Source organism: Pyrus communis, chromosome 5, assembly GCF_963583255.1.
Source record: "Pyrus communis chromosome 5, drPyrComm1.1, whole genome shotgun sequence".
Taxonomy (NCBI): Eukaryota; Viridiplantae; Streptophyta; class Magnoliopsida; order Rosales; family Rosaceae; genus Pyrus; species Pyrus communis.
Genome location: NC_084807.1, coordinates 29610062 through 29637261, shown reverse-complemented (window position 1 = coordinate 29637261; position 27200 = coordinate 29610062). Strand labels below are relative to the sequence as shown.

Below are 27200 nucleotides of genomic sequence, written 5' to 3'. Positions count from 1 at the left end.
ATGTCTAGCTAGTAGGAAATGAGGTGGATATACAGGCTGCCCTTGCTCGCCACTTGAAATTTCCATATATGGCTCTGACATTTCTCTGTGCCTTTCCCCATACCTCAACACTAAAAGCATTGTACCAAGTGAAGTGGGCAACATAAACTTGCTGAACAAATCCCTTAAAATAAAGCATTCTCAAAATTGTAACTACATCATTTAAGCATAAATATGAATAAGAATCTTCCCGGATCTATGTGGCCAGCCAGTATCCGTGCTTTCCGGTATTAATTGCTGCTAACCTGCATGCCGGAGACCAGAGTAAATGATCCAAGTTCCTCACTTAGAAAACTCGACCTCAATAGGTAGGGTTAATGCAGGAACTGATGCGCTCTTGACTACATCACTGGAAAACTAAGAATTATTGGTCTGCACTGAATTTGCGTCTGATGATCCAACTATATCTTCAAAAGCTTCCATGGCAATGGTCATGTCATCATCGATATCAGCTTGCTCTACCTCTGCCATAACTTCATCCCTATCGCCGCCTACCACAGGTTCCACCCCATTTTGCACTGAATCAGAGTGAATTTTAGGTTCGTCAATTGCTTTGTCTGGTTCAACTGAATTTTGCACCGTGGCTTGTGGATACGGATCCGTTGAGACTGTCAGCATAGATGTCACCAATAGATTCTACGAGCAAGAAAGTGCTAGTTGTAATGCTACGATTCAAAAGGTTTAAGAAAATGAAACTAATAATATGCAAGTTGTAGCTTTCATATACTTCAATATTAGTTAAAATAAGGCGGCAAGGATTTAAGTTACTTAAAGGGAAGAGTTTTTTCAGCCCAAAAAATAATATGGAAGCATTAGAGCAACCTTATATTATTTAAACCATGGAGACAATGCTCGAAACCGATGGAATAAGTAAATGGTCAAGGAGATGGAGCAACCATCAGCGGCCTCAGGTGCAGTGAGAAAAATTGTCAGATTAAAAGAATATCAGAAATAAAGGAAAACATTTGCATCAGGTTTTTGATTTATTTACCTTTTCTAATGCAAGAGCAAGCTTCGAGAGATTTGGATAGATTCTTTTTGCATCCAATAGGATCTGTTTGACAAAAATATCACCAAAAAAATTAGATCTGGTAATGATAGAACAGGAATAGTAGCATGTTGAACGTATCAGACAAAAATATATGCAAGCACTCGCTAAAGGTAGGCGGCGAATAGTGCAGTAGGGTGAAAAGAAGGGCGAGAGAATAATAGCAGTTCCAGAAAAGGTAAGACAAATTCAACCCATCTAGTTCAATAATCAGAGCTCAAAAAGTGTCAAACAGAGATGAATGACACAATCATGAACATAATACAGAGATGTAAAGATGGAATACACACCTCGCAAAGCCTCTGAAGGGTAAACGGAGGACCTTCAGTGAAACTATGAAGAGCTGCAATGAAGAAACAAACTACAAGCAATTATGATAGAAAAAGGGAGTTGAAAATTCTATAAAACTATAGACCCTAACACCCATAGACTAGAAATTTTAGCTCCACATCCTCTTTTGTGATTGTTACGCCTACTGCCCAAACCTTGATTTGACTATTAGCTATAGTCCAAGTACATCATTCCACCCATTTTTCACCAAAACCCAGAATGACCTAGACTGCCAGTACATGAGACAGCGGTTGGGTATTCGATCACACAGATCTCAACAAATACCAAAGGGCAGTAACCCATATAACGACACATCAATCAAGTTATATGATCAGGCGAATGAGAATACCTTCATCCAACCTCTTCACCAGCTCAGGATAGGTTTCTCCTAAAGAAGTAATTTGCTGCTCACTTGCCATTTTTTCCTCAGGATACTCCAACAGAACCTTCAGAAATAAAAGAATAAGAGCGATGGAGAGATGGAGAGAGAGAGAGAAAGATACATATATCATAAACAAGGAACTAGAAAGCAATCATGCACAACCATTAAGAGTGTTTGCGTGCATGTGCAAGCATGCATACAGTGACAACCATAAATAGCTGAAGGGCAAACATGCTGGCATACTTCCCCATACCTGCGTCAACTGAAACGATAGCATGCTCTTTAATTTGTCCCAATCATGCCTGTAACATATGAGTAACAAGAACAGTTAACTACCAAGCAGAATGTTTGTTTTTCATGCATCATACCAAAGAGTAAACACAATCAAATACACATACATGACATGCTCCAAAAATAATATATTAATAACTAAACACGGATGAGAGAGTTACACAATGAAGATGACAGCTTACCAAAATTTCCCAGTGGATGCAATAACTTCTAGCACTTCTCTAACTTCTGCTTCAGAAAACTCCAGCTTCGACTCATTACATCTAAAATATCAAGTTCACCAATAGTTTCATAATATGAAATAAAAAACAAAACAAATGAATTTTGCACAGAGAAGACTTTTGAGCCCTCAATGTGATGTGAAAAAGTAAATTTCCATAACATCATCTCAATCATAGGGGAAAACAATTACTAATCCCTAAAAGATGGAAGTTACTTAAAAATGCATATTGACTAGATCTATTAACAATTGAATTTCTACTAGACTGGATAATATACTATGATAGGGCAAACTATACGAAAAATAACCTGATCCCTCACTACATGAATGTGAAAGGTCTCTGATCCTTAAAATGTCCCTCACCCTCGGGGTCAATAACACGTTGTATTTTGTTATCAGTGAAGAGCATCAATAAGGCCCTCTAGTCCAGCGCGTAGAAAACCTAGAGAGTGTACTTTCACTGCGGCTCTTAACCAACTAAAGCTACAAGTGCCTTGCAAACCAAATTTAAATCTAAAATTCGATAAGAACTTCAAAATAAACCGTGTACGATATACATTCAGATGTAGAGGGAAAGAAGAATTTACAGATTATCTACGCCATCGGGAAGCATGGCCTCCTGTTGATGATCAGCATTGCTGCTAGAATTCATTGAGGGCTGTGAATTTTCATTTGATGGCATCTCCATTTAGAGCCCTCTTAACCTACAATTCATGGTTAAAATCACATTCACTTGAATTCCTCAATTTTAACACAAATGTGAATTCCAGTAACTTGAAACTCCTAATAACATGAACAAGGAAAAAATGCTCCTGCAATAAGTAAATTTCGAAATTTTATGCTCTCCCACTCCGTTTGGTTGCCGAGAAAAACCGAGCCAGAAAACACTAACTCGCACCTAAAAAGATGAAATAAATACGAGCAGTCAACAAAATTTCCGAAACTTCCTTCGTCTTTTCACGGCGGGGCGTTTTCCCGGCAACCAAACAGAACATGAGAGATTGAGATAGAGATGAAGAGGACTTACCAAGCTTTGGGATTTTCTGAGAGACCGACCGACCCGACCCGACCCGAACCAAATCGAATCAATCTCTGTTTAGAGAAGAGAGAGAGAGAGTGGTGGTAGACTGTAAAGACAAGAAGTGTAGAACGGGAAAGTCACTGCGACTGCGAGCAGTCTCGTCACGTGACCAACAACTGTGGGTGGGCAATACTCATCGAGGGCCATTGCGACTTGGGCCTTATCTGCTTAAGCGTGATGGCATTTTAAGTTAATTTTGTAATGTCACACGTATTTTGTTTAACAAATAAATTAATGATTGGCCTTGAAATACTGTTCTAAAAAATATTTATTGCATTGAAGTTCTTCCTCTGTCTGTATTGTTTTTTGGATTAATTAGTTTTTTTTCCTTCTCCATGGAATTAATGGGTTGATGTGAATTGGAGTAGGTGACAAGTACTGTGTGTGGATTAAGACCCCATATGAAAAATTACCATATCTCGTGGTAATTTAAGATACCTCGGAAACACTTATCAAACTCGAGTGCAGAGAATGAGTGCATTGCTCTATCCAATTTGAATAGTAGAATGATGCACTAGTAACTAAAGAGCTCTCGAAAACCCATCTCTTACTATATTATCCTTGATTGCAAAATCGCCGTTGATTAAAACAAGTCCCAAATTCAAATCCCCTTCTCCGTTGATTGGACAAAAATAAAAATAAATAAATAAATAAACAAAACACGACAGTAGCGTGTCGACGGATTCGACCTTTTTGAGACATTTTCTTCATGCATAATATAGTAAATAAGAAGCGCAGTAATAAAACAATAATTCATTCCAAAAACCATTTACTTATGTATACTATAATTACGTATTAAAGGGAATAAAACAACCTAAAATACTGCCGGAAGACAAGTTGGCCTTTTCATGGTGTCTTCCAACACATTCTGGCGATGAAAATATACAGAGATTCATACTCTCCCTCCCTACAACTTCATTCAACAAAACAAATACAAGATTTACATAGAATAATAAGCAGCCGTGAACCAAAGCAATGGCTCAAATTAACGAAAAATTGGAAAATGTACTAACTAAAATTCCTGAAACTGCACCATGAAATTCATGTCTATCCTTCGTTTCATCGATGCCACCATCACCGGGAAGGATGCTCAGATGCTTGACCGCTAGGAGAAGGATTTGACGAATTGGAAGGGCCGTTGTCTTGAGGGGGCGCCCCACCCCACTTCAGCTCTGCCTCAGATGGTTCAACTACATGCACTGAGCCGTCAGTCATGCCAAGTGCAATCTGATTAGGCTCAGACGGATGAGCTGCTATAACCAAAGCATAGCTGGGGTTTCCGCTGCAGAATATTTTCCATCAGCAAACGGCAAATGAACCTTACGAGATCTCAAACGTAACTCGAAAAAACAAAGTTTTTTATTCAACAAACAGCAGAATACTCTTGTCGGCTCACCTGAGAGAAAATGATGGTATATAAGCAGTAGGTGCTATTCGACATCTCAGTCTTAAGGTATCAGCATCAAAAACTCCAACAGCACCGTCACAAAAAGAAGTATAAACCAGTAGACCATCGCATGAATATATTGCACTTGATATGGAAGCAGTGAGTGCATCTTTCGGAGACCACTACCATCATAGAGGTGAAGAAAAGTCAAATTACAATAATGGAAGGAAAAATCAATTAAAAACTGAAAATCAAGAATCTTGCATATCGATCTGCCGAAGCAGAAACATCAATGAGAAACTATGACACAAGGACTGCCAGGTGAAAGCTTACAGAGCACAAACATTCAAGCTTGCAATCATACACAGCAATTTGGCTTTCATGGGCAACCAACAGGTGTGTGTGATCATTATGAAACTGAACTTTCGTTTCTCCAACCATCGGGGGTTGGCGACCAGCTGGTGCTTGTATGAACCTTGTTTTCTTTTTCTCCCATCCATCAATGCTCCACACACATAACTGCAGCCCAGTCACCGAAGCAAATAAAACTCTCATGCAATTAGAATCCATGGACTCAAAAATCAAATAATTGCAATTAAATAAGAGGATCAAGAGCGTCTAATATTTTCCATTTAGAATCATTGTACTCAGTCGTCCGAAAACAATCCTCTATCTGGAAGTGGATGAAACACCTCCATCCATATTATTCTCATCTTTTAATTATGGCATTACATTCACCTCCCATCACACCCAAAAAAAAACAACTAGTAACATATGAAACAAATAAATGAGCAGCAAGTTCAATGTTTTCCTCGATGAAAGGAAAGAACTGCTATGCTTGTTATAGAACTAAAAAACTCTAACCGGTCACTCACCTGGGTATCAGCACCTGAAGATACCAGTACATTATGAATTTGGGAAAATGCAAGGCCAGTAATCCGATTCTGGTGACCTTTCAGTTTGGTTTTGACCTGAAAATCTCATCCAAGGTTTAGCTTTTCAGATAACCAGACAACTCAGCAAAAAATCAAAGACATCAAGCAGCAAATACAAAGAAAACCAAGGAAGATGCCTTACATCATCAACCCTAACATTATATATTAATATAGTAGAATCCTCCATGCCAATTGCAATTATATTATTGTCTTGAGGATGAAATGCCAAAAAAGTGGCTGCGGGAGGGGGAGATACAAATGTTGTCATGACCTGCAAAGCAGTTACCAGGTGGATTTAGTCAACAAGATAATTAAAACAAATAGCGATCTGTAAGAATCGCTATGTCGTTAAGGGTATCAGCCCTATATATGCCCGGGTTCTCTCAGCCAGACTAAAGATCAACGAAACAAGGAGGCACAAACACAAAAATGTGAGGCACCAATAACATACCTTAAATGTCATCATGTTGAACAAAGAGACCTTCCCACCAGATGCAGACATGACGTAAGAATCATTCTTGGATAAAGCAATGCACGCAGTAGACTCCTCAGCTGGTTTATTGTCATTTACATCGTTAGTCATAAGAGTTCCATTGGGAGGCTGCCACAACTGTGGTGCAACATATGCAGTAGCCTGAAAAAAATTAAAAAGAAAAGTATAAACAAGACAAAAACCGCAAGGTAGAAACCTATAACATACAAATAAAATATACAACAGGCACAGATTCACTTGAGCAAAGACACAAGCCATACCTTCCCGGATGGATTCCTTTCATTACGCTGCCATTTCCAAAGCTTGTGAACAGCATTGGAGGCAAGGGCTAACAAAGCCAGGCCATTGTTGGTGTACATTAGTCTCACAATCTGCCAGTAGGAAATAATTTCTTCAATTATGGTATTGTGGAATCTACATAGTCGAAGTAAACGATCTAGTTCACTACAGTAGATACGTTTTTATTGATTAATCGGCACCAGTTTTAAAAACAAAACAAACAAAAGTTATGTTCGCTAACCAAATAAAATATGCTTTATTTTGGGTAAAAAAACCATGAATAAACAAAAACATCAAGTTAGGGTTTTCTGTCACATTTTATACTCCCCCGCAGAGAAGAGATATATACAAACTCATCCAAGGTCAGTCCTCTATACCTTTCCAGCAATTGTAGAGTCAGGAAGTCGGAGAGCTTTCATTTGAGAGGGATCCGCAACATCAGAAATTTTCCAGCTCTTAATCTTGTCTATATCATCAGAAATCCGTGGTTTAACATCAACAAGCCTGCTGTTCTCCATAGTACCCTGCAGTGAAAAACCAATATAAACCAACGAACATAGAGAGCATAAACAATTTTATGCAGCTTAAACTTACTAGATGACTGATAGACACAGTTGGTTGTATTCTATCAGGACGTTCCAGGGCTGGAGCAACAGTGTTAGGAACATTCACAATGGCGCCTATTGCATTGACCATCAGAGGCTGCTAGAAGAAAATTAACAAAAGGTAAGCAATAAAACTTGACATGAGAACCAGGATAGCAAAGTAGAAATATAACTATTGATAACTGATCACAGAATCAACAACTAATGTCATCAGGCATTTTGCAAATATGGACTTAAGGACCACAGAACAAAACCTACCTTAGAGTTGATGGGCTCAGTAGTGCCTCTATTTTTCTCCATAGCCCTTCCCTCCAACATTCTAATCAAGCGCAAGCCATCATTATTTGCTAAAATCTTAATACCACTGTCATTTGTTGTTACAGCCAACAGTGACCCTTCTTTATTGAATCTCAGTCTAGGACTAGGCTGCAAAAATTAAAAGAGTAAAACATTTAGTGTGACTTGTTCACTCTTCCAGTTGAGTGGTGTTGATGAAATGTAAAGAGAGTGCTACTGACAGGCAAACCGCCATCTGCATCCGCAGCTGTCAACACATTGGTATTGTCCATATCCCAGAACTTAATTTGAAAGTCATCACCAGCAGCTAAGAATCGGTTCCTTGTTGTGTCAAATTGAACAACATCTAAAGAGCGTTTTCTAAAACCAGAATATGTCCTTTTGATAGCCCCTTCACTCTCATTCCACTCCACCAGATGGGATTCACCTTCTTTACTTGTTCCACATGAGAAGAGTCTGCATGCACAATATGTATCGTCATTATGTAATATGTATACGTATGTATTTGAGATATAAATTAATGGCTTACAAAATAAATTTTTCAAGTGAAATTTCCAGGAAAAAAAAGGGGAAGGTCTGAAGGGAGGAGTGGGGAAAATAGCTGTATTTTTCATCCAATAAAGTCCGACACATTAGTACAGAAAAAGATTCCATGCAGATATATTATTCCAATAACTTAATGTCAAACTATAATCTGCAATAGACAAATATATATAATGGAGTACAAATTTTACCTGGTTCCATCTGCACTATATGACATCATAGTGCACCAAAGTCCAGGAGCATCATAATCCACTCGTGATCCCAAGCAATCATATAGCCAAGCTTTAATTTTCCCATCAATGGCAGTTGAAAAAATGAACTGCCACAAGGACAAATGGCATTGTTATATAATAGTCAGGAGGATGGGAGCTTATCTGAAGAGACAAATTAGAACAAACCCGTTGACAAGCTTATAAAAAGATATAAACCTGGATATTTTCTTTGTAATGAGGGCACACTGAATACACAGGAGCTTCATGGCCTTCAAATGTATACTGTTTGCGTCCGGCTACAGCATCCCATACCTGTTGCACAGATGTTTATAATCAGGGATCCCAAATCTCTTCCATGTATGAAACCACATCAAGTCTTACAGCTTACCTTAATCACTCTATCATCTCCACATGTAACAATACACAATTGCTTGTTGGGGTGAGCGAATGCAATGTCATTAACACCACCAACATGAGCATCAATCTAAAAGATGAGACAAATAGTCAATAACTTGTGCATTGTCATTGCCCAGGGAAAAAATTATATGAAGTACAATCTTACCTCCAAATGCTGTCTCAGGTCTCCAGTTGGATTGTAATTATATATCTGAACAATGTGCTTAGAAAATGCAACACCTGGGAAATATAAAAGCAGGTCATGAATGTTATCTCACTAAAAGGATGCTTACTATTTGTCCCTTTTGATCAGGAGTGTACATACCCAACATAAACCCATCTGGCGCCCATACACAACGATTAACTGATATTGCAGCATCATTCACCAGAGCTGTCTGAATCAGGAATGATTTTCAAGTACAATCAGTTAACTCTTCTAGATCACAATACTTATGCACCAAAGTTTAGTATAAAGGTGTCAGCTACCCTGGTCTTGGTGAAAGTATCATCAGAATAAGACTGAAAATTATATCTTCCTTGAACAATGGTTATGAGTTTGTAAAAGACCCAAACCCATCATGTAACCCATTATTGACCATAAAGACAACAGGAAAGCAAGCAACAACTACAAAGTCATAACATACAGTACCTGCAACGGTGTTGACGCAGTTTGTATATCCCAAACCTTGAAAGGCTTATGTACCAACCTCTCCCGGGACCCTACTTCCCAGAGGCTGATATCACCAACATTTGTTCCAACTACAAACAAAATAATTGAGAACCTCAGAAAAATGAACCAAAAAACAACTGATGATCAAATTAACTTCAAGTACAAACCTAGAAGAATAGTTTGTTGTTGTGGATGGAAGTCCATGCTCATCACATTAGATCCTTGACTAAGGGTACGAACAACAGCCTTGGGAAGGTCATCTTGTGAATAGACATTGGAATTATGCATCACACCAGAAAAGGATACCTGAAAGACCATGGCGAGCATAGGGATTTTCGTCATTATTTTTACTAGAAGGGTGAGGGAGATCTTAGTGCTTATTTCAAGTAACAAAAACATGGTAACTGAGCTTGCAAAAATAATTGTTTCTTGTCACACCTCATCAGCTTGACCAGTGCGAATACGCTTCATCAAGTGCTCTGAATCAGCTGATTGATAATCCATCCCTGTAACACCTGTAGGGGTCCTTGGGTGCTTCAGGAAAGCAGCTGCACTAGAAGGCTGCATACCAGGAGGAGCTGCTGCAACACCAGGGTGGGGCAAAGGAGGGTTAGTGCTTGACATCCACCCAGCAATGGCACCAGGAGATGGGGAGACAACAGGTTGAAATGGCTGCACAAAAACAAATAGTCAATCCCATGTACTGTTTGAAATTGTTGCACTCTCTTATGCAGATGATTAGGTGCCACTTACACCAAGGGCAGCAATAGGAGGAAATGCACCAGCCTTTGGAATTGGTCCTACAAGGGGACTATTTGTGGGTGGAGGACGAGATCCGTTAGCAGTTGGAGTGCAAGAATGATCCATAAATAGTGTTTTAATATCAGGGTTTGGACGGGGATTCTTGCAAAGCTGGTGCTGCCAATTGAGACTGACATGGAAATGAGCAACTCTTATCAGAAGAAAATCCAACATTGGCAAAATGTCATTTAGCAGTTCAATCAGTAATTATCTATCAATTAGCAATTGATAATGTATCCTAATATCCAAAAGAGGCAAACTCACTACGGATTATCAGGCATCTAGTGGCATAACCAGATGCCTGTATAAAAAGAGGTGATCACTGGTTAATGACAAATTTGCACAAAGTAAGTTAAGAAAGGATATGAGAATGACCTCTGGTTGATTAACGTTCGAAGTCGTGAACTTTTGAAGGCTGGGAATGCAAGCTTATCACGAAATAATGGGTTCGCCTCAATGAGCTTTTTAAGTTCTATAAGCATGATATTCCGAGCCGATTTTGTATCTCCATACTTGGAAAGCTGCTCATTTTGCCTGATGATGCAATAAAAACGGAAAGAATAAGGGCCAAATACAAGGCAGACCTCCAGATTAACAAAGAAGCAACAGAGGAAACAAGCAATACCTAAAGTTATCAAGAGTAAGCAACTGGGTGATCTCCTTGAAAAGTTCCTCATTAAATGATGAAAAAACCTTAAGGTCCTTCACAAGAATCTCAACAGCCCTTGCCCTATCCTGCCTGATAGAAGGAAACAAAATTAAGTTAACCAATCAAATAGCTACATAAAGGAACATTGACATCAATTTCTACAGCGCTACCAACTGACATGGCTCAGCATTATTTCTTTCCTTTGATTGCATTTATCAGATCAATTTGGTATCAAATTTTGGCAGTAAATCAATCAAAAAATTCAGCTCTTTGCATCATCAACATGCTCATGAATGTCAAAAGCGATAGTTTTGAACCTCACCTGTCAAGAGCTTCCAAATACTTCTGCTTCCTAATTTCAAAAAAAATCTTCATTGAATACCGGTTGTCTTCAACTTTAGTGAAGCCACACAAATAGCGCTCAACTTCATCCCACTCTCCGGCCTGGACTTGGTCCTCAAAATGCTTCATATTGAAGAAAAAACCAGACTCTTGCTCAAGCCTAAGTGTAAAAAAGAAGCACATTATATACAAAGACATGGCATTAATATTGCGTTCAAACCCAATTTATCTTGCTTCTTTTTTTTCTGCCGAGAAAGGCGGGGAAGAAAAAGACAGATGCAAACAATAGAGCAAGCCACCACCCAGCAAAATCTAAGGCTGGCTTCGAAAGCCATTTTTGTTTTGTAAGCTTCGTATCGGCCATATTACTCAAAACAACACAAAATCCCGAAAATAGACAGAAATGTTTCCAATCTTCTCTTCCCCAAATTTTCCTCAGCAGAAGAAATAGAAAATCAGACAGAACAAAACAGTACTACGGAATCAAACTTACTTATGAACTGTTTCCTTGAACTTCTCCTCATCTAAGAACTGTAAGATCAGGAATACCAGCTCCCTGCTTAACGAAGACATTGCCCCCGGTAATCCTAACCGCTCCAGCGCAAAGATCAGAGAGTAAATCAACTGCAATTTATTTGGGTTCAACCCGAACCACTAGCCGGATCCAAACAGACAATGAGAAATCTTTAACTTCCAGAAGCTATTTCTTCTTCTTCACCTCACTTCTGGCGCACAAAGTAAGAAGCTTTATTTCAAACCATTCATCAAAGACGTCCTCAAATCACCAAGTTATGCAGAGAAAGAACCCACAATCATCTAAATTTCTTAATGCCTCTAATCTCCAGACAAATTTTCAGAAAAAGCAGAAAAATTCCACAGGAAAAAAGGCACAAAATACCCAAATAAAAAACAAAACCAGAAAACCTCTAGTTCAAGCAATCCAGTTGAGATAAACCCCCAATAAGCCTGAAATTTCAGCCTCTACAACAAAGATCCAACATTTAGTACAAGCCCACATGCGGCAGCATAAGTTAAACACAAAGACCGCAAATTTTGAAGCTGGGATTTTACAAATTATTGTGGAAATCTGTCTTCCTTCACATGGCATGTAAATCAAAGCTGAGAGAAAAATAACAGAGCCTTACTGGGTCACCAGAGGGACGCAAAATGAAACATTTTTTTTCTAGGGTTAGGGTTTCCTTGTGAAGCTCTTTTGCTGTTCTTCTCCCCTCTCTCTCTCTCTCTGTCTCTCTCTGCTCTCCCTATGTGTGCGGGCTTTGCAGCTAAACTCTGCAACAACCCTTTTACTTTCTCTCTCTAAAAATGTTTACTTTGTATCTATCTCTTTCTCTTTCTCTATCTTTATATACTTTTTTCTCTCTCTAGGACAAAAACAAAGCCTGTGCTGTTCTCTGCTTTTTCTGGGGCACTCTCTCTCTCTCTCTCTCTCTCACTCAGTCTTTTTTATCATTTTTTCATTGTTTTCCATTTATGTTTATATATGCAACACGTAATCCCTCTGTCTCCGTCCATTATCTCTTTCCCTCTCTCTCTCTCTCTCTATCTGCTTTCTCTTTCTCTCCCTACCTGATTTTTCTTACTCTATATTGGACTGTAGTGACTAGAGCCTGTACGCAACAAAAAACCCTAGGCAAGGTGGAAATGATGGAGTGCAGAAGGGTCCACCATTGCACTGCCTGGGCTCGTCTTCTGATTGGCCAAATGGACTGATGGACCACCGGCAGATGTTGACATTTGGTTTTAACTTTCTGTGTGGCTACCAATGAGCAATGAGCATGCCCCTAACGGTAACATTTAATACGTGGAAGTGATAGATTTAATTGTTTTTTATTCCAAACCGGGGAATGAGAGGGACTCGTATCAGAAAGAGAAAGAGGCCTAATTTAGGTCGGCAGTCTTCATTTGGTTTCACTTCCAATTCTGCCGCTTCATGCATTCAAACAACAACAATTTCAACACTTCTATCCGGTTTTCGCTCACATAAATGCGAGTTTGATACATATTTTACGGAGCCGAATATAAGTTTGAGTTTTTAACTGAAAATTACACGACATATATGTATTAGGTTAGCATGTTGCCTTGCATTTAAGTTTAAATTTTCATTCCAACATCTAATTGTGAGGAGTATCATACCTACTTGTCACCAGTTGGTCGGGATTGCATGGTTCCATTGTACCTGAATCATAAAAATTTAAACATCCAAATAAAACTTCATAACAAATATAAATTAAATCAGTTGATTAAGACAATTTATATGTCTATTCCTGCTTAAATTTGAATATTTTTTTCCATGTATTACAGTAGTTAATGACGAAAGAAATATTTGCATATCTTCAACAACCACTTTGCATAATGTAAAGTCCAAATCTAAGTGTAACATTAATTTTCAATCCTTTTGTGATTGAAAATGATGAACGGTGACCTTCAAAAGTTACGTCGGATTTTGGACTATGGCATGGACATGATGTCTGAAGGGTCATTCCGTGTTTCCCATCGTATTCTTTAAGTAGAAAATAGAAGAGATTGATCAATGAAGGTTTTTTTTTTTTTTTTTTTGCTAGAAGATGAATGAAGTTTAATTAAATTTTTTTTATTGATTATTTTCTCGAAAATAATAGTTGGCAATGAACTAGACGTTCAATTAATGCTAAGCTTTTATTTATCAAACCCAACAAAAAAAGAAGAAGTAATATGTGGTTATTTTTAAGGGAGTTTTAATGAAAAGCCACGGTATTGTTCATTTTAACGAAAAACCACATTTTTACATTACAAAGTTATTCATGATACTATTCACTTTACCTTTTATTTTGTTCTTATCATTAAAACTCAAAGTTGTCAAGCCCTTGTCATTAGTTTGTCTTAAATGTTATCGACTTCCTAGCATGCTCTAAGTTTATTTTTATAAATAAATTTCGTATAAATTAGTTTTTTTTTTTTTTTAATACAAACTAGTTGAAAATCATGAGATGGACGGATGAACAAAATGATTATCTTGATTCATTAAATTATAAGATTGTTTGAGTAGAAATCTTAGTAGTATAAATAAAGCTAGCTTGTTGTTAGACAATAGCAATTGCATTGATCGGCGACGATGGAGAGATACTGTCATATTATGAATGATGGAAGCCTTTGCTTTTTTTTTTTTTTTTTTTTTTTTTTATACGAAAAATAAAGTTAATTAAAGAGAGAAACTTTTGGTGCAACCATTTTCAGTACAATGAAACAAAAAGAAATTTGAGTAATAGCGGATGAGGACCTATACTAAGTATAAGTGTCTTAAATCGAGTGTTCAACACTAATAATAACATCGGCAATAAAATCTGTTTTGCGATGAACACAAGACCAATAAATAAAATAAAAATGAACTGACCAGAGATCTGATGTCGTAAATGATTGTCGTCGTTCGCCAAAGTGCACTACCCTTGTTCAAATGATGGATGCTTTTGTGCTGTCCACCAAACATGAAGAAAAAGGAAGTCTACATGCATGTGTGTATGAGGGGGAGAGAGAGAGAGAGAGAGAGACTTTGTGTGCATTTTTACGCAATCCATGTGATTTGCTTTTTTGTCGCAATTGAATCATCATCTATTGGGACCTTTGTATTGTCCTTCATTGCCACCCACAACCATACGTGTGTTAATCTACTTGATCTATATAGTATGCCGGCTTTTGTCTAAATTCGAATTTATATTAGTTAGTATTGCTCACGGGAATGTGAAGTGTCGTTTTATATTATAACGTTAAGAGATTTTTTATATATAGAATCTCAGTTGATATTTTAAGCTACATTCGTTACTGTCAATTTATTTTATCACTTATATTATGCTATGTGAAATGTTGTTAGGCTTTTCTCACTACTGCCAAATTGATATTACATTGGAATCTCAACTCTCTTCACCATATCAAAACAAGTTAACTACTTGTGAAGATCATTTGCAATTGTTCAATTAATGTACATGTTGTGCCAACAATTGAGCATAGATGTTGCTTTCGTGTAGAAAGTATTTGGGTGATAAGGTAAGGCATGAATATATATATATATATATATATATATCTCGTGTTGCATAAATTATCCTTCGAAAACATACAAAAACATGTGTCACATGGTGCTCCCACGCCACTTTAAGCATAATGCAATTACCCTTTTTCCTTTTTCTTATTTTTCTCCGGAATATAAGGCAACCCATAAAATTAAAAAAAATAATAAATAAAAAGTGCCATCCCGGGTTTACAGACAAAAAAAGAAAGTGGGAAATGAAAAAGGACCACCATTCAAGTTTCATTTATTAGATACAACGCGATATATTTATATTAAAGGTTCGAACTCACTATTTACAATACTCAATTTAAACTCTCATATTTAACTTAAAATTATGTGAGGACGATGTGTTTGAACTTCAAAATTTTTAAAGAGAGGAGTAGCTCATAGAGAAGTCTGAACAAAAATTGTGAATCTTGTGAAGTCATTTTCCCTTTTTTTAGAGAAATATGTTGTACAAATACTCCTCATAACGTTCAATGTCCATGAAATAAGTACATGTGGACAAAATATGTATTTATTTGATTAGCACCGGATGTTACGCACTCGTGCTTGCACTCTCTTTTCTCCCTTATTAGAGTACTTTACGATTTTTAATATGTTGTTAACAATATTTTTTGAATTGTACGATCTACACACCTATTTTTATCTCTCACACAGTCCACTCAATTTCTGGCCGTCAGATTAAATGAACTAAAGAAAATCAATGAAAAAAATAAACAAGAGTGTGAGAAATAAAAGAGTTTGACATATAGTATATTGTATTTTTGTTTATCATCCTAAAATAGTGGTGAACCTCGCTGCTCTCTTGATTACCATTATATTAGTTTAATTTTGAGATTAGCTTAGCATATAAATTAGAGTAATGTTATTCATACCATATTTTTGTACCACATTTTCATACCATCTTAGGTGGTATTTGATGTGGACAGCCACATTATTTGAATTAATCAGATTTTTAATTTTAATTCATTATTTAATAAACTAATAATTAAGAAAAACTAGTTAATTAAATGATGACAATGATATACAAGGAGTCTATCTCCTTCATTTCCTTGAGTTTTGCAAAATTTTCAAATGCCACCTAAGATGTATGAAAATATGATATAAAAATATGGTATGAATAGTATTACTTTATGAATTAAATCAGATTAAATTCATAATAATTAATAAAGTGGTGACCATTACAGTAAAGAGGTACGGAAATTACAAAAAACACGATTCATGTCCCGCCACGTTACCCTACCTCGTACTTAATTACTAAATTTACTTCCATTATTTTCTTCTTTTTCCTTATTTTCATTTGTGGTCCCACTACTTTCCACCTTTCCGAACAATAAATAATTTTATATTTCAAGACTTTTATTATGAAGAATCTAATTTATTATCTACCAATCAATCTGTCATTGTCTGGCCTAGTGCGAAGTAGCTGTCTGCTATGCATGATAAGTAGTAGTGCTTATCAGATCTGATCTTCGATTTGTGTTCCCACTTTCCTGACATGAATATTTAGGGTAACTTTCTATCAATTCTCATATCAACATTATAAAATATTATATAAAAAACATAAAGTAACAGATAATTTATAAAGAGTTTTACTTTTAAAAATCTCCTTAACATTACTCATTAGGGTAATGCTACCCAAATACCATCTTTTACACTTTACGCACATCTCTTAATTTTTTATCATCGATTCAAATAAAGTAATAAAGAATGTATGAAAAGTAAAAAGAGATACTTGAACCCACTATTTGCTTTCTCTTTTTTCTTCCTAGATCTAAATGTTAGGGATTGTTGTATGTAATACTCATACCTTACTTTCCTCTAAGAAAAAAAAGCTACTGTAACTATATCCAATCTCTTTTTAAATTTATACACAAACTTTTTTATTTTTAATATTTGAATTGAATAAATAAATACAAAAAATAAGAACAAAATTACAGAGACATGTATAGAATGACAAAAAAATGCTATGTAGTAAATAAATGATGTGTCAACTTTTAATTAATATTTTATACTTCCCAATTAAAATTGGAGTAGGATTCTCTTCCTTTTTCTTTCCATTTCCTTTTTTCGCATTCTTTATTTTGTCTTTCTCTTTCTATAAAAAATTAATATAAAATATTGACGTGGTTTAACCATGACCATTTAAATAGGAGGGGAGGGAAACGAAGGGAAAAAAAGAGGAGAGAGAATCCTACTCCATTAAAATTAGAAAGATTGTAGATGCATTTGTGAACTTTGATAGGGACTTTTAATGGGTCATAATCTTAGATTGGGTTTGGGTCCTTTGGGACCACTTCAAAACAGCTCATCTGGATTTGACTTCACATTTAGTCACGTAACTAAGAAACGATCACTCACTAATAAACTTGAGAAAAATGCTATTGGAACTTTCTACCAACTTATGTTTTTAGTATAATATTTTATAATACTAATATGAGAATTGACGTTAAATTGTAAAATGACAAAAACTCCAATGAGAGCCCCACAAGCATTTCTCTAAATGTGATATCAAACATTTTGATCAAGTATATGCACTTTTAATATTCAATCGCAATTTGATTTTATTTAATGACAAGTGACTATCAATTCTTGATAATTGCGCAAGAAAACAAAATTGGAATACATATGATCACATCATGTGCAATAAGTAGAATTCTCCTCTCCTATTCTCATCCATTTTCCTCCCTTCCTCTCACTTATTGCTTTTTGTCTTATTGTCTTTATAAAAAAAAATCAATATGAGATGTTGACATGGCTAAACCGTAATTATTCAAATAGAAAGAGAGGGAAGAAGTGAGATATTAGGAAGGAAGAGAATCATTCTCTGATGTGCAAAGCATTTCTTACATATTCACCAGATACGAGATATTACAAAAGAAAACTAACAAAAAAAAATTTTAAAACTTTGAGTTTTAACAATAAAAACAAAATAAAGGGTAAATTAAATAATACAAAAATTGACCTTTTAGTATAAAAATGTGATTTTTCGTTAAATGAACAATACCGAATAAACAGTACCAAAATTTTTTTGTTAAAATTTCTTATTAAAAAGGCTACGCATTATTAAAGGTTATTTAAACATCGAAGATATTTTCCCAAATAATTAAATATTTGTGTTTCGCATTAGTCTTATTCCATGTAAAAACTATCAAAATCAAACGTTGTTTCCAAAGTTTTTCCCTTGAAAAAAATACACCACATCTGAACACATGGCCCCCATTTTCCTTTAAATTTAAAGTTCAAGATTTTAAAAATAAAAAAGGAAAGAGGAAAAGGAAAAGGAAGGAGCGTGTAACACGTAGCAAGTTACATTTTGAGTGCCAGGGACATTTCAGTGTCGCCACGTCTCAGTAGCTCGGAGGTAGTCTGATGGACTAAATAAACTCGCTCGACCAGTCAAGGGACATTTTAAAAACTCACGCTAACAGACTCAACAAATCCAGTAAGAAAACAACATTTTTGTATCTTCCTCAAAACGTAAGAGAGAATTTTTTTAACAATATCCTAAACTAATCTAATTTATGGATAAGAATTTAATTTTGAGGTGCAAGGGCAATATATTATAGGCATGATAATTTCTTGCACGACTATTTAACCGAACATGAAACGACACAAAAATAGTAAGTTTTGAATCAATCAGTTAACAAGTTAGGTCATTATCAGATTACCTGTTAAGAACTTGTTAACATTTCATACCTTTATCGGGTCACACGTTAAAAAACCTATTAAGATGATGGATATGACATATAAACGCAAGATAATGGATATGACACATAAAGTCATAAACACCACAAATACAACCAGTTCACCAAGTTAGACATTAGGCATTAATTTGACACGAACGATAGCCTGTTAATGTATCGGGTCGTTATTGGATCACCTGTTAAGAATCTATTAAAATAACAAGTTTGACACGACATAATTTATTAAGGTAACATATATAATACAAAAACGATACGACCACAATAAACACCAGGTCTAATTTAATGCGTGTATTTATGTGTGAAAAAAAAAGGCTTGCAAGAAAAACTAACCAGAAAGAATTTAGGAAACAGCCTCCACAGGAGAAGAATGAACAAGAAAGAATTTTCCGATGACTTAATTAAACAAAGGGTCCATACACATGCATACATACATACATACCTCAAAGTCTGCCAACTTTCTTGCATTTGCAAGCCCCATTTTTCGAAATTGGCCGGTGAAGGCGATCTGCTGATTAGTGGTAATGAGGCTTATTTTGTATCAAGAATCAGCAACTTTGGTGAAAATAAGGGAGGCATAGTTAGCAATTGTTGATTCCGGAGATTGCCGAAGGCGTCCGATTACAGAGAACAGCGGTGATGAACGGAGGAATTGTCTGCAGGGCTGATGCGAACACATCTTTGCCAATGAGAACAGAGCTATTTTCAGAGGTGACTCGTTTACTGAATCTTTCCTACCAGGCGGGTTCAGTGCCACCACAGAACAATCAGCCACCAACTTCAGTAAAGACTGCAGTACAAAAGTGAGGAATTTCGTGATTCTATCATGGCAATGTATATAGAACAAAGCTTGAAAAGAGGCTTGGTTTCGAAAAGCATGGTTAGGGTGATTATCTAAAGAAAGAAAGGAATCAAAACCACAAACCTGCATGGCTCCTTTAGACACAATATCTTCACAAAGCTGGTCGGAGTGGCGGACGAGATTGCTTAGTGCACCTGCAGCATTTGCTTTAGTCTTGTCTTCTTCGGACGAAACCAACAAATTCGCAAGAGAGGGTATAGATCTTCGTAACTCCTCATATAATATCTTGTCATGGTAGGCAGCATTCCCAATCTGCAGAGAGAAATTAAGTTAAACAGTTAAGGTAGACACATATTCTTGATTGATCAACTGCAACAGACAGCTCAAAGTAACATAAGACATCATTCACGGGAAGAGAACTTACAGCAAAGCAAGCAAATTTCCGTGTCCGTTTATCTGGATCAGAACATCGATCAATAAGGAGACCAATGATTTGATGCCTTGCCTGAGATCATCATATTCCATTGTAAGATACAAAAAAGAAATCCAATCTCATCCACGTGTGTGTGCGCTTCATCATCCAGACTGGGTATTCGCAGAACCTTAAAACAATCTATCATATTCACTACTTACTAGGGAACTATAAAAGTAGGAGCTGTGCCGGCACATATTTCCTAGAGCACTGCAAGCCTTTGAGCGCACATTAGGATCTTCATGGCTTAGAAATTCCTTGAAGAACTCCAATACAGATGCTCCATTAATGTATTCGTAGAATCCCTAAACACCGAAAGAAGGAAGAAATATTAAGAAATAAAATGTTTCATTTTTACCTTCTATTACTTAGATGACAAGGATTCCCCTAAACAACACGATGTTCCTTCCACAGCTCAGACACTTCAACATTAAAAAGGTGAACACATATTGAACCACAATATTACATGCAGCAACAACTATATTCAATCAAAAACCATATCTGACCTTATCCATGCGAGCCAAATCAGAAACAATCATCAGAACATCCAGCATCACCTCTCTTGGGCTTGAACAGTCGAGCAATCTTCTCATCCTTTTAGGATCCAACAAGCCTTTACCCACAAGTTGAACTGCCAATGGTCGGTAACCAATCATTTTTGCAAGGAAGGCCACAGGTCTTCCCATATCCTTTAAGTCCAAGTGCTCCAAACACCAAAGAACGATGCCTGGCACTCCTACCTGTAAACTTCAGAAGAAATTGAATGAGAAACACATATCAAGATTCAGCTTATGAATTCATTCTGATATCTGATATAATACTGGTGTATATGCTGTGTATCCTCCAAACAAGAATGTCAAGTATCTAATGAACACCATCCTGGAATAAGATTCTAAACAAACCTCAACCCTGTCTCCACAAAGAGGAAAAACAAAGGAAAGAAAATCGAACCTCCAACAGGTTTTTAATATACTTTCCAAGGTCTTCTTCAATTACTTTCACCATGTCTTTGTCTTCCATGCCAACTCTCACACCTGGTGAACCCAGGTTGAGAAGGGCCCCACTATTCACTGAAGCAGTGGTTGATGGCAATCCTGGAGCATTCTGTACGGCCACAAAAGGAAATGCCAAGACATCAATTACTGCGTTTGTTATATCTCTTACACCATCTCTCCCTCCGCCAGGCCCAACCCAGGACTTTACAAGCTTGAGATGCATATCAGATATCAAGTCAGAGATGAGCTTGATATGATTACATCTAAGCAGAATCTGCCGAAAAGTTAAGGCTCCAGCTGAAAGGCACTGACATATTGACAATATTGTCCATATGACTCCTATAGGGGAAAGCCCAACTTGATCATTGGTGCTGTCAACTTCTGGTTGGTTGTTGGCTAACAAATCCACTAGAAGCAGAGGGATATTGCTTGCACACAGCTGTTTAACAGCTAAGGGTCCTCCCCACCTCAATCTGGACTCCAACAAGCCAACACATCCATCCCTTAGACCATGCCAGTATGAGAGAGCGCCACTGGGGCCATTCAAACACAATTCATTTCCATTGCCTGATGAAAGCTTCAAGTATTCACATAGCTTGGCACTTTTAGGAATCAAAGGCACTGCTACCTCAAAGATAGAAGACTCAACAGAACTGCCCGATTCAAGGAATAAAATGGAAGCCAGTGCCAGCATGGCTGATGCAGTATGAACTTGAAAAGAGGCGTTTTTGCTCTCATCAGAAGAAAAATGATGAGAAAGGACAGAAAGTCGAGAAAGCTGCTTCTTTGGAGAGGTTGTTAGCATAAATAGTGCAGAATTTCTTCCGGTTGCCTTCAAACATTGTGCAACTGTTGCAAGGATGAGGCATGAATGCAGAACCAAGGCAGTGGGATTGGTTAATTTGCTCATGAAGGTGGTTGTCTCAATTGCTTGGAGATCTTTATTTTGAGATGAAATGCACAAAGACAACAAAGAGAATATCTCTGAAATAATGGTTCCATCACCTCCGCCACTAACAACAGTAGTTACAGGTAGGGAACCAGGCAGGCCACATAGAACACCTGGAACAATTCCATTATGCAAGCAGCACCTCAACAACAACTGAAACATGGAAAAGAATTAGTGATTATGAACACTAGATCCAACCACAAATGTAATTAAAAACTGCCGTTGAAATTTCTCAAGAAATTTTCCTTCTCATTACTTTACAGTTTCAAAAAACAACACCCTGTTTACAGGTGGATTTCTTAGAGATTTTAGGTGCTGTCTTTTGGTGTGCATGTAAATTGGATGAGAGAAACACCTGAATGACAGCATTCAGTGAATCTTCAAGTCGTTGATGAAGGCAATAATGGATAGCAACTTGTACTGCTTTTGATCTAAGGAATGCTCTTGTAACTACAGCAACAAGTTTTGATGCTTCTGTCCCAATCAAAGAACCTTGATCTTTATCCCTAATGCCAAGTTGGGGTGAAGGCCGGCGCATAGTGTTTAGCGGGAATAAATAGGCATTTCTTTTCATAGAAAGATTTTCTGATGCATCTATCAGAAACCAAATTGCCACACATGCTTCACAAGCTGCACGCAGCATATTTGAAAAGCCTGAAATAAGACTTGACCCTGCGGTTACTAAGCAGAGACAAAGTTGGTCCACTAACCCAGATGTTTTAGCGTGATCCAGAATCTGTTTCAGTACTTCATTAGGATCAGAAGCTGAGGAAAAAGATTTAAGGCCCTGATCGACTCTTCTTAACATGATAGTAATGCAAGCAATGGACTCATACAGAACTCTTCCAGATGCATCTTCACTACAACCTACAACCTACACATTCAACAGGATGAGAACTAGAAGCAGGAACTTAAATTGTAGCTATAAAGCAATATGACCATAAAAAGAATCATACCTGTGAAAAAATATCAGATAAGGCAACCCAGTGCCTGAAATATGAGCCACCAATGCTGCTTCCAGCACTGTCAACCAAAATTTTAATCACTGAGAAACTCTGCAAAAGTTTAAAAAACAATGATTTTATCAGTCACCTTGATCATCAAACAGATGGGGGAAAAACCCATCTCTCTACTTATGATCTGTTCATCAACTTAAAGCTTCATAAGATGCTAAGTTTAAAAGATGCAGAAGACAGAAAACACATTGCATAAGTGTAAGATGACATGGTGGGGGATGGAGAACATAATATGGCTAACACTTAATTTCACTGACAGCCAATCATCTCCACATGAAAACCAATTTCAAGCATAAGGCCATGGGGATGTGGCAAAACTCAAGATGCAATAATCAGAGACAAGAAACTTCTAAATGATGCACTTATACCTTCGCCTTTAACTCATTTACTTCAGAAGATTTCATGCTCACAATGATGGCAGTGTAAGCAAGAAGTTCGTGTATTATTTCATCAAGCAGCCTGCTGGAATGGAAGGCACCCGCTGCAACTAAGTTTAAAAGGATTCTCAAAGACTGGTTTGAATTAAGAATATCTTCATCCCTGTACATATTTTGAAACAATCAACTCATCTGGATAAAAAACATAGGTATTTGGTTATATAATTGTCCAACAAATGTAGGAATGAAATTCTGCTTTACTTGCAAGAATTTGGGGGTCCATTGGAGCATCTTTTTAGTGGTACCAAAACATGTGCTAATGCTTCATTATCTTGACTTATTATCTGTGCACCTTTGACTGTACGAGAGTTATTTTCCAATCTGTCCAAAATTTGGCAACCTGAAGCAAAATGTTACTTAGGAACTAATAATTGCAATACTTATGCTTCCATTGAAAAACACAAAGCCAAGGCCTCAATCATAACATATTAAATTGATTTTATTGAACAAATAAAAACAGACTATTTTTCCTTGATATGAAGTTTAAATACCTGACTGTTTAACTTCATTAGGATTTGCAAATCCTGGGAACTCATTTGGAGAAGAATTGACTGTTGTGGATTCAGGAGTATTTGCTTGAGCATCATTCAGAAAACTTATTCCGCTGTTGTTCTCTGAAGAAGCTGGAGAGTGGACTTTACCAATGACAGTGGAAGTATTTTAATAACAATTCAAAGAAAACCATTTGAAATTTTGAAGTAAAGAAAAAAGTAACTACCAGGAGATGAAACAGCCAGACCAACTGATGCTTGAACTTTGTTTCCGTCACCCCTCCATGCGGCAACACATCCCCTATCCGCAGCAGTTGCAGAACGCATTTCCTGGAAAGGTATAATAACTGCTATAGTTATCTAATTCTACAACTGACACATGGCACTCTTATATATACACTATCATGGATCTCAAGTGAAACATTGTAAAACAAAATAAAGGTTTTATTAGCAGAAGTATAAAAGAACTTATCAAAAGTAAATATAGAAAATGCAGCTACGAAGAGATATTATACCCTAGCCTCCAGTTCAAGAGGAGTCTCTTTAACAAATGGGTGTTCCAGAAGAGCTGGCCAAGTCAATCGATTTTGAGGTACCTGTTTCCCAAAAATAAAACACCTGTTAACACTGGAGGTTGGCAAAAATAACCGTTGAAACTTTTGAACTGAAAAGGCCATAATTTCAAATTGTATAGCAAACCTTATTGAGCAGTCCCTTAAGAAAGTTTTTAAAACTTGGACTCATGTTGTCAGGATATTTAACTGGATCCTGAGACATTTCAATGCAGCATTAAATCATACTTTTTATTGACATACCTAACAAAAGTCTAATAAAATCTGATGACATGTACCTTAACAATGTGCCTGATGAGTGCATATACAGAGTTTGTATAAAATGGAGGCTGGCCTACAAATAATTCATATCTGTTGTGTACACAAAAATAATAATTGTCAACAAATATGGGAAAAAGAAGAGAAATAAAGATGAGGCAGAAATATGGGCCAGCCCAAACAGGTTGTGGAACTTGCTACTAAATTGTATTTATTTGAATTGTGATCTATGGTAAATTGGGATGAGTTACAGAAGTGAATATCCTATAACTTGTACGAAATACCACATGACAGCAAGGCTAAAGCAGAAATAAGGTAAGAAAGCACATGACATGAAGGAATAGATTCAATTAGAAACCCTCTTGAACTATGTAAGAGAAGTAAAAGAATTTTCAATAGCTTGGGTCAAAATCTAACAAATCAGTAGCAGAACACTTAAATAGAAAATCAAGGAAATATTTTGATGGAAGGATAAAAGAAGGAATGCAGCATACAATATTACTCCAAGAGACCAGAGATCTGCAGTGTGGTTGTAAGGTTGTTCCCGTACTAGTTCAGGTGCCATGTACAGAGGAGTACCTAAGAAACATTAATGAAAACTTCACGGAATGGGCAAATACACTAGCATAGTTCCTTCAGGATCTTCGGGGAGTATCTATAAGTTAATCAAGAATTGTAAACTAACCTTTAATGGATCGCAAAACAACAGTGTTTGTGGACATTGCACGTGCAAACCCAAAATCACAGAGCTGCGACAAACAAGAAAATTTATTAGTTATCTGATACCAGAAATTCACTTATAAGAAACATCAGATGTATAACGCAGACAGAGGGGAAGAAAGTAAGAACAATTCACGTAAGAATATGAATTACTTTGTTCAGTTGTTCATATATTTATGTTTAACATAGAGATTATCGGTAGAATCAACCTTAACAATAGAACCAGCACCAATAAGAATGTTTTGTGGTTTCATATCGCGATGGATGATACGATTGGAATGTAGATAATGCAATGCCCTCACCTGTAAAATTCAATAAAGGAAAATTTTAACATTATATTATAGAATAATAAAGAAAAAGTATAACCAACAACTGTAAAAACTAAACAATCAAATGTGATAATCAATTGAGATGGAGCCTAAAATTCGTAATAAAGAATATACCAGCTGCTTTGCGATAGCTTGAACTTGTTCTTCAGGAAGGCACTTATCATCCTCAAGAATTTCAAATAGTTCACCCTGCATACCAAGAAAATCTTTCATAATTCATGTATCTGAACATATTCCACAAAAAGCAAGATATCCTTGTACATCTGGAAGGGTTTCCAAAATAACAAGCTACGGTAGATAAATTAATGCAGTCATATTGAAGAAAGGGATCAGTACTTGTGCAAATTCTGTGACAACACAGAACTCTTGTGGACTTTCAAAGGAATCAAGCATTTCAATGATGTTTTCGTGCTTCAACTTTCGTAGGATCTGCACATAGAGGAACATTGGATATTAAACAACTAACAATTGAAAAGGAAATGTCAATCATAAATGATAAACCAAATCAAGGAAGTTCAAGATGTAAACTACATTTGATTTGAGATAAAAAGAATGAGTCCAATACCTCAATTTCTTGTCTTAAATTGTGGATATCTTTGTCACTTTTGCCATGCTTCATAATGAATTTCATTGCAACGGTCTGCAACAGGGACAAAAACACGTCACCAGCATAAACATTAAACACTAAACACAAAGAAGAAGAACGAAAGGAAAAAAAAAAAAACAATTAGAAGTGCAAAAGGTAATTACCTGACCCGTGTGCTTTCTCCTTCCCTTGTATACCTTCCCAAAGGAACCTTCACCTACAAGCTCAATCACATGGTAGTTCTCGACTCCCATCCTTTGAACCCACCACTTTATATCTGTACCCTTTTCGGTCCTGTAAGATAAACAAATACACAAGAAGTACTAAAATCAATCTGGTGTGGCTCACATTAGACAAATTCATGAGATTAGAATTTGCAAACTAAATTATTTTAAGTGATGGTGATGTTTGATTACCAGTTACCTCCGGAAGCCTCTTCGAGCTGGTTTAATTGAAAATTGATGCAATTCCCAAATGCAAACTCAATCAAACCTAAATTGGCAAAAATATTCACACAAACATAACCCATTTGTGTGTGGAAATTCAAATAATACCCAAATAAACTGAACCACATATCGGCTTAAATGAAGTAACTTGGAAATGTAATAATAGTAACTTCTACTTCTAGATCCTAAATTCAAAATAAAACAAAAACCCTAATCTTCCTAATGGGTTTTTGGTCTGCAATCGGAATTTAAAATCCAACCCAAAAGACAAGAGGGAAACAATTGTGATTGGTTAGAAAAGAGAAATGAAGTGAAATAAATGAATCATGGAATAATTTACCGTGCAAAACGAAAGCAGAT

At 36.6% G+C, this 27200-nt stretch overlaps 3 protein-coding genes across 16 annotated transcripts; all 3 read right to left on the bottom strand.

Moving 5' to 3' along the window:
* Positions 1 to 148: 148 nt before the first annotated feature.
* Positions 149 to 3527, bottom strand: LOC137734965 (uncharacterized). Its single transcript, XM_068474306.1, has 8 exons — positions 3338 to 3527; positions 2898 to 3014; positions 2273 to 2353; positions 2053 to 2101; positions 1767 to 1863; positions 1378 to 1430; positions 1031 to 1093; positions 149 to 675 (listed from the first exon to the last, which is right to left on the bottom strand). The coding sequence occupies exons 2-8, from the start codon at positions 2996 to 2998 to the stop codon at positions 397 to 399; spliced, it is 723 nt and encodes a 240-aa protein (XP_068330407.1). The 5' UTR covers positions 2999 to 3014; positions 3338 to 3527; the 3' UTR covers positions 149 to 396.
* Positions 3528 to 4129: 602 nt separating this feature from the next.
* On the bottom strand, positions 4130 to 12457 carry LOC137733284 (protein TOPLESS-RELATED PROTEIN 2-like). 14 transcript variants are annotated; one of them, XM_068472434.1, is made up of 26 exons: positions 12072 to 12457; positions 11899 to 11981; positions 11494 to 11722; positions 10981 to 11160; positions 10635 to 10748; positions 10385 to 10543; positions 9962 to 10139; positions 9647 to 9880; positions 9376 to 9514; positions 9188 to 9297; positions 8864 to 8933; positions 8705 to 8778; positions 8531 to 8626; positions 8359 to 8454; positions 8122 to 8249; positions 7609 to 7843; positions 7349 to 7516; positions 7080 to 7190; positions 6863 to 7009; positions 6467 to 6577; positions 6165 to 6347; positions 5856 to 5984; positions 5654 to 5749; positions 5112 to 5297; positions 4788 to 4960; positions 4130 to 4673 (listed from the first exon to the last, which is right to left on the bottom strand). In XM_068472434.1, exons 3-26 carry the CDS (start codon positions 11571 to 11573, stop codon positions 4466 to 4468), a joined length of 3405 nt encoding a protein of 1134 aa, XP_068328535.1. In that variant the 5' UTR covers positions 11574 to 11722; positions 11899 to 11981; positions 12072 to 12457; the 3' UTR covers positions 4130 to 4465. The 14 variants fall into 14 exon arrangements, with proteins under 14 accessions (XP_068328535.1, XP_068328531.1, XP_068328532.1 ...); XM_068472430.1 differs by having other exon boundaries at positions 11494 to 11725; positions 11925 to 11981; XM_068472431.1 differs by having other exon boundaries at positions 11925 to 11981.
* A 6634-nt stretch (positions 12458 to 19091) lies between these two features.
* Positions 19092 to 26882, bottom strand: LOC137734892 (serine/threonine-protein kinase TIO-like). Its single transcript, XM_068474207.1, has 23 exons — positions 26811 to 26882; positions 26559 to 26688; positions 26374 to 26448; positions 26145 to 26237; positions 25923 to 25997; positions 25689 to 25781; positions 25445 to 25508; positions 25254 to 25338; positions 24780 to 24852; positions 24629 to 24697; positions 24445 to 24525; positions 24157 to 24259; positions 23930 to 24073; positions 23640 to 23778; positions 23370 to 23541; positions 22942 to 23040; positions 22341 to 22859; positions 20993 to 22138; positions 20548 to 20781; positions 20203 to 20346; positions 19994 to 20074; positions 19693 to 19881; positions 19092 to 19557 (listed from the first exon to the last, which is right to left on the bottom strand). The coding sequence occupies exons 2-23, from the start codon at positions 26646 to 26648 to the stop codon at positions 19309 to 19311; spliced, it is 4017 nt and encodes a 1338-aa protein (XP_068330308.1). The 5' UTR covers positions 26649 to 26688; positions 26811 to 26882; the 3' UTR covers positions 19092 to 19308.
* Positions 26883 to 27200: the final 318 nt, after the last annotated feature.

What these genes read in the sequence shown, in the direction of transcription:
- LOC137734965 (XM_068474306.1), bottom strand. Translation starts at nt 2,998, where the DNA reads ATGGAGATGCCATCAAATGAAAATTCACAGCCCTCAATGAATTCTAGC. An exon ending in CCCGATGGCGTAGATAATCT is followed by an intron (nt 2,354 to 2,897) that starts GTAAATTCTTCT and finishes TTGATATTTTAG; the next exon opens with ATGTAATGAGTCGAAGCTGG. An exon ending in GCATCCACTGGGAAATTTTG is followed by an intron (nt 2,102 to 2,272) that starts GTAAGCTGTCAT and finishes CATATGTTACAG; the next exon opens with GCATGATTGGGACAAATTAA.
- LOC137733284 (XM_068472427.1), bottom strand. Translation starts at nt 11,573, where the DNA reads ATGTCTTCGTTAAGCAGGGAGCTGGTATTCCTGATCTTACAGTTCTTA. An exon ending in GAGATGATAGAGTGATTAAG is followed by an intron (nt 8,455 to 8,530) that starts GTAAGCTGTAAG and finishes TCTGTGCAACAG; the next exon opens with GTATGGGATGCTGTAGCCGG. An exon ending in CTGTGTCTATCAGTCATCTA is followed by an intron (nt 7,010 to 7,079) that starts GTAAGTTTAAGC and finishes TTTTCACTGCAG; the next exon opens with GGTACTATGGAGAACAGCAG.
- LOC137734892 (XM_068474207.1), bottom strand. Translation starts at nt 26,648, where the DNA reads ATGGGAGTCGAGAACTACCATGTGATTGAGCTTGTAGGTGAAGGTTCC. An exon ending in ATATTAAAAACCTGTTGGAG is followed by an intron (nt 20,782 to 20,992) that starts GTTCGATTTTCT and finishes TGAAGTTTACAG; the next exon opens with GTAGGAGTGCCAGGCATCGT. An exon ending in TGTCTAAAGGAGCCATGCAG is followed by an intron (nt 19,558 to 19,692) that starts GTTTGTGGTTTT and finishes TTTGTACTGCAG; the next exon opens with TCTTTACTGAAGTTGGTGGC.